The sequence below is a fragment of the Neofelis nebulosa genome, chromosome 10, assembly GCF_028018385.1.
Source record: "Neofelis nebulosa isolate mNeoNeb1 chromosome 10, mNeoNeb1.pri, whole genome shotgun sequence".
Taxonomy (NCBI): Eukaryota; Metazoa; Chordata; class Mammalia; order Carnivora; family Felidae; genus Neofelis; species Neofelis nebulosa.
Genome location: NC_080791.1, coordinates 63,717,776 through 63,724,699, shown reverse-complemented (window position 1 = coordinate 63,724,699; position 6,924 = coordinate 63,717,776). Strand labels below are relative to the sequence as shown.

The window sequence follows — 6,924 nt, the reverse complement described above, 5'->3', positions numbered from 1 at the left end:
GCAATCTCTATATAGTACCTTTGCTCTATAATTGTTGTTAAATTCAATATTTGGTCTGGTAACAAGAAAGTAAATAAATAAACAAACAAACAAACAAAATATTCATGAAGATATAAGTGTATCTTAAAGCTGACTTCAGGTCAGTAAAGTAGAGACAGGAAAAGTTATGGGACAAGATTTAGAAGAAATGTTCCCCAACTCTATATTTTAACAAAGAATATATTAAAAAACAAGTTTTGGGGCATCTGGGTGGTTCAATCGGTTGAGTGTCTGACTTCAGCTCTGGTCATGATTTCATGGTCCATGAGTTTGAGCCCTGCATCGGGCTCTGTGCTGACAGCCAGAGCCTGGAGCCTGCTTCAGATTCTGTGTCTCTCTGTCTCTCTGCCCCTCCCCTGCTCGTGCTCTGTCTCTCTCTCTCTCTCTCTCTCTCAAAAATAAATAAACATTTTTAAAAATTAAAAAAATAAATAACAAGTTTTGCTTCAAACTTGGGAATTTAAAACTTGACATACCCAAATAATCTAGGCTAAGTTTTATTTATGTTTAATTCCAAAATAAAGAGGTTTCCCAGACCAGAAAATGGAAAAATATCATCTAATGTACAGAAGCTAGTCCAAGTCAGAGTTTTCCCCCATATTTTCCTCTTTCTTTACCTCCTTAATTCAGACACCCAGAGGATACAGTTTTTAATTAACATCAAAGGACCGAGCAGATAGCATGCATCTGAAACAATTTGTAGCAGGGGAAACATAATTTATAAACAATGAGTGTGTCTGGGTCCCTCAGAAGTTGACCATGAGCAAGGATTTGAATGAAAAAAGTTCATTTAGGGAGTGATTATAGTTTAAAACTAATAGGATGGGGAAGTGGGACAGAAAAGCAAAAGAACAAATAAAGGTTGTGTCATCAAGCAAGTTACTGTGGGCAACTGGATCTTAATCCTCCTGGAGAACTCTGAGAAAGAAGAGTAGAACATGTACCTCAGACGTATATCGCACCTAAGGTGTGAGGGATCTGGGGTATTCAGACACCAACTGTCACCAATCATCCAAGTCCTGGTTGCTGCAGGGGACATTAATTCCCTGGGCCACAGGCCTTCTGGGCATGTGAGCAGAACTGGCATATCGGCCAAAGAAAGTCTGGATGCAAAAGATGCTTATAGTCGCTAGTGGAAGTCAAACTGCCCTGAAACGATAAGGGTCACAAGCATATGTGGAAGGCATTGACCTAACTGCTATATTGTAAGACAATAATATTTAAGATAAATGACATTGCTCAAAGGTATAGTCTTAAATTTACTAGAATGTACAAAATGATGAAGAGATTTAAAAAATGGTTGAACAATGAGTGTCATGGAGAGTAAATAAGTGTAACACGGTACATTATTTTTAAATGGTACTACTTGACTGAATTTCCTAGAATTTCAGCTAGATTATTGCATGTATACTAATTTAATAGAACAGAAATATTATCTAAAATCCATGGAGGCATTTTTCATGTACCTCCAAATTCCAAACATTAGGGAAAACTTATATGGAAGTGATGAATAGATGATTTATAGGCAATAAACCTTAAACCCTACTATGGTATGAAAATAGACATAGTTGGAAGCTGGTGGAGAGGAATACTTTGAAGATATTTTTACTCTTCCTTCCATGAGAAAATAAGGTGCTTCCCCTCGCCTCAAGTGACAAGAGCTTCAAAAGTACTTTTGTGTCTAATCTGGAATTTGATTAATGTTAGAACAAGTACCTTCTTCACAAATAAAAAATCTAAAGGTCAGTTATGGACTGGTATAGTCTCCCTGGTTGAAGAGAAGAGACAGCATTCCACACTCCCAGAATTTAACGAAATAGGAACAAGCATGACTCCACTTGGCCATATGTGAATCCTATGGAAGAGAATTAGCCAAGTCTCTGTAAAAGGGACTCAGGCCAATAGAACCACTTGGTAGGCTTAAAAGCGACCTCCCAACAGAGGAAAAACTATTAAGGGGGAGTCATATGTGACCAGCTAATGAAGATAGGGCCTTTAAAGATGTGATTAGGTTAAACTTTGTCATTATGGTGGGCCCTAATCTAATTTGAGGGGCGTCCTTATAAGAAAAGGAAATTTGCACACCCAAAGAGATATATGGGGTACAAGTACACAGAGGAAAGGCCCTGTGAGGACACAGAGAAAAGCTTGCCATATGCAAACTAAGTAGAGAGGACTCAGGAGAAACCAAACCTACTGACACCTTGATCTTGGACTTACGTCTTTTACTTTGTCTTTTCTCTCTTTTCTTTCCTTCTACCCAGCCCCAATTTGCCAATCTCACCTTAATTCAGTGATTAATTTTTCCTGTCCAAAATATTTCCGGTGGTTGTTCACACCAGCCACTTTCAGTACCAAATCTTGTAATGACATTTTGGAGCTCCTGCCCCTATTATCAAACCCCAAACTTTCTATAATTGGTTTAAATATTATGCTATTGTCCCCTAACCTTCTGGGCTAACACTCTTCTACAGATTCATATCCATTAGGAAGAAGGTTGGCAGGATCTTTATTCAGATTCTTTTCACTGGGGGGTTAGTGAAATGTATCAGGAAAAAGAAACCCCATTCAAAGCAATGAGACTTATTCAAGTTCTTCACGTACATGAAGCAATTTTAATTTTTATTACCTCACCAACACTGCATGCGTTCTTGAGAAAGAGATACAGAGAGAGAGAGAGAGAGAGAGAGAGAGAGAGAGAGAGAGAAGAGAGAACTCTGAAAGGATAAAATTGACATGTTGACAGGACTTATTCCTTGAGGGGGAATTATGTGTGATTTTGTTTTTTAATACTCTTACATTATTCCTTTCATAATCAAAAAAGGAAACATTTACTTTTATTTTCTGAGGTTGAATTCACCTGTATTCTCTACTCCCTCCAGAACAAAGTGATACATTTGAAATCACTCTCAAACTTATTCTGCTACTCATTGTAGCAGACAGCTACAAAACTGAGGAGGGCATGGAAAATAATTAGGGGACAGGTGAGACTGGCCTAAGATAATATAGTACTTAGTAAAGGGGTGAGAAGAAATCCGATTCAATAATATTGGTAGAGAATTCTACATAGTCAAGCTTACATGTCACAGACAACAGACACACATACACATGCAGACAACTGTACATACTTGCACACTCTTTCATACCTGTACACACTATGCACAAAATCATCCACAAAAAAAATGGAGGAAGGAGAAAAGAGAAAGAAGAAAGGAATGCTTTAGAAAGTGTCATCATGCAGTACAGTTAAATTCATTGCCAAGGAGGGCCTGAAAGTTACAGAAACACTATAGGATTCAATCACTTTTATAGGATTCCACTCTAACTGGAAATAAGGCAGTTTGAGGTAATGCATCTATGTGTATATCTCATAAGACATCCTTATGTCTGAAAAGAATGCTGACTTTTTAACCAGTCACTGTTGATTTAGTCAGAAACGTGGAAACAGAACCTCAGCAAGCCCACGGGTGACTGTATGACAACTTGGGTTTCCCAGCTCATTAATAGGTGAAGGATGCTAGAAATATGTTCAGGGAGATTAATCCATTTTTTCCCTTGGTCCAACATTTCAACGGTGAGTTTACTTTGCTAGGAAAATATTTCCCTCAGGAAAGAACTACAAAAAGAGACCATAAGAAAACAAAAGAGTGCAAGACAGAACATGACTCTGTTGTCCCAGAGGTAAGGAAACCTTTTAAGGAAGACACAAAGTTTTACATATTGTGAGGTTCTAGACACAATGCTTGCACTGAAAAGGCATTTAATGAATATGTGTGGAGAAGAAAAATCAACTGGAGCATATAAAGCGAGGGAAAGAAAGGACAAGGATAGTAGTAGAGCTATTGTTGTCAGTCATAAGCTTCCAAGTGCTTAAGAAAAATGTCAGAAATCACTGCCTCTGAAGGCAGACTATCTTCCAACCAGCCTCCTGAGAGCACCCTTCACGTCCTTGTTCCTCAGGCTATAAATTATGGGGTTCAACATGGAAGTCATAACTGAATAGAACACAGAGATGACCTGATCCTTTTCATTCATTGTCTCGGAATTGGGTCTCATGTAGGCAAATATTCCAGAGCCATAGTAGAGAACCACAACAGTGAGATGAGAGCCACAGGTAGAGAAGACCTTGAGCCTCCCCTCCTCTGACTGCATCTGAATCACTGTTGAGATAATATGCCAGTAGGAGACAAGGATGAGGGAGAGAGGTGCTAAGAGGATAATCACACCCATTGAAAAGAGAGCCATCTCAGCATTGTAGGTGTCTGCTGAAGCCAGCTTCAGGAGTGCAGGAGGTTCACAAAAATAATGATTAATTATATTCTGTCCCTGGTAGGGGAGACACAGTGTAAATGCACTGTCCACTGAACATACAAATGCCCCACTGATCCAAGACACTATGGCCAACTGGACACAAACCCTCTGGGTCATGACAGTGGAATAATACAGGGGCTTGCAGACAGCCACATAGCGGTCATAGGACATCACTGCCAGAAGTGCACACTCTGTACACCCTGCTAAAAGGAAGACAATTATCTGCAGTGAGCATCCAGCAAAGGAAATGGTTTTCCTTTTTACGAGGAAGTGGACCAACATCTGAGGAACAATGCTTGTAGAGAAACAGAGATCAGCAAAGGACAAGTTTTTGAGGAAAAAGTACATGGGAGTGTGAAGTCGAGAGTCACTTTGAATGAGGATTATTACAAGCAGGTTTCCAAACATAGAGAGAAGGTAAATGGTAAGGAAAACACAGAACAGCAGGATCTGGATCTTTGGATCCTGTGAAAGTCCCAGCAAGATAAATTCAGCCACAGAAGTTTGGTTTCCTTCTCCCATTAATGTTTATTCCTGTTTACCTGTCATCAGAAAGAAAAACATGCATTCTGAATGTTCAGTTTTCACAATCTTTATAAACAAGCACAATGATAACAAGTGCACCTCGTTGGACTATTTGTTTTCAGATGCTTCCTGGTAGGTGCCAGTTGGCATTAGGATGCATATTGCTGTTACATAGTTTTTAAGCACGTCTTTCTTTGCTTGATCCATTTGGTAGGCTGAGTATCCTACTTGACATGGCTTCTCAATTAATCCTGATATCAACATACTTACATATTGCTAAATTACCGTGAAGTTTTATCGGGGAATTGTCTTTGGATCAATTTAATTTTTTTCTTCTCAATAAATATTTTGTATTTACCTGGATTAGCAGTCTGAGAATGAGGTGAACTTGTTTAGTCAATAAAACCACTTTTGCTTTTATAATTCAAAATCAAAACACAGAGGTCAATAATAAATTTGTTCATAATAGAGTAGGAGTTTCAAATATGGTTTCAAAGTCAACAGATAAACTGCAGCTATTAGTTCTGGCTTTTTTCCCGTAGCATCTTTATTTTTTATTTTTTTAATGTTTATGTATTTTGAGACAGAGAGAGAATGTGTGAGCAGTGGGGATGGTGGGTGGAGCAGAGAGAGAAGAAAGAGAGAGACTCCCAAGCAGACTCTGGCTGTCAGCATACAGCCTGATGTGGGCTCGATCTCACCAACTGTGAGATCATGACTTGAGCCAAAGTCAAGAGTCAGATGCTTAACCAACTGAGCCACCCAGGCACCCCTTCCATAGCATTTTTAAAAGAGGCTTCTAAAGTAGCAATCCAAACAAGGTAAAGGAAGAAAAGAAAAATATATACCCAGGGATCATAATCCTGGCCCTTGTATAAATATTTCACATGATTAAAAGGAAAAGTATCATGAAAAAATGTGACATTCAGAAATGTAACATAAGACTTCAGTGGCCAAGGCCCTATTCAAGAAAAAAAAAAAAAGCCAGTAATACGCAGGAGCTTAAACTTCTGAACTAGATATTAGTGAATTTTACTACTCCATAATGCCCAGTTTCAGCTCGCCTCTGACCTTAGCGTCAGCTGTAGTGGACAATTCTGACTTGCTTGGCACTGCTGACATTCTACGTCAAGAGCTCCCTACCTTGTCTTTTAGCATTCTGCCCAAGATGTTGAAGTATGGGCAAGTTAATGCCCCAAAGGCAATCTTTAACCAGAGCGCAAAGGAAAATTGACGAATAAAGACACCAGGTATTTCTGGGAAGCACTCTGTATGATTCTTACAGGTTGAGCTCTATGGAGTTAAGTCCCCATTGTCTGTGCCATGTTTATTATTATTACTATTACTATTATCATTATTATTATAGTCCCTAAAGGACTTTTTCAGAATTGTGTTTTAGATGAATTCAGAATGAAATTTGAATAGCACAGATATACTGTACATCTATTTATATACGGCAGCCCTCTAGAGGACCACAAACCATCGCAATGTCTAATATTTCTCTCTTCTTCTAAGAACTTTGGGATTTATATTGCCCCCATACAGAATGCATGGTCTAGAGTATCAACTTCAATAATCCAAACTTCATTGGTGTTTAGTTGTTTCCTGTCTCACTCTTACTGTTTCCTTATACCACTTCCTGGAATCACTTTTCCAATAAGCTATCTGCACCAAAGTTCTTTTCTTAGCCTCTTCTTTCAGGAACCTAAACTAAGAGAAATATAGGACCTGAGATGGAGACCTGATGAAGACAATATTATTACAAGTCTGCCTTGTTCAACAGAGGAGTTCCAGCTGTGTCTGATGATAATGACTAACACTTACTGAATGCTTACTATGAGTCTGGCATAGTTCTAAGTACTTTATATGTGTTAGTTTATTTGATCTTCACGATAATCCTATGAGGAAGTATATTTTCAATCTCTATTTTACAGATAAGGAAATTGAAGTGTAGAAAGGCAAAGTAACTTACTAGTCACACAGATATCATTTACCAGAATTGGAATCCAAAGCCCTAGAGTCTTGTCTGGCATCTGAGCTTTTAAATCT

The 6,924-nt window shown here is 38.5% G+C and overlaps 1 protein-coding gene across 1 annotated transcript; it reads right to left on the bottom strand.

Annotated features, from left to right (window-relative positions):
• Positions 1–3,761: 3,761 nt before the first annotated feature.
• LOC131488705 (olfactory receptor 2D3-like) lies at positions 3,762–5,104 on the bottom strand. The gene has a single exon (XM_058690565.1). It carries the CDS (start codon positions 4,870–4,872, stop codon positions 3,949–3,951), a length of 924 nt encoding a protein of 307 aa, XP_058546548.1. The 5' UTR covers positions 4,873–5,104; the 3' UTR covers positions 3,762–3,948.
• Between the last annotated feature and the right edge of the window lie 1,820 nt (positions 5,105–6,924).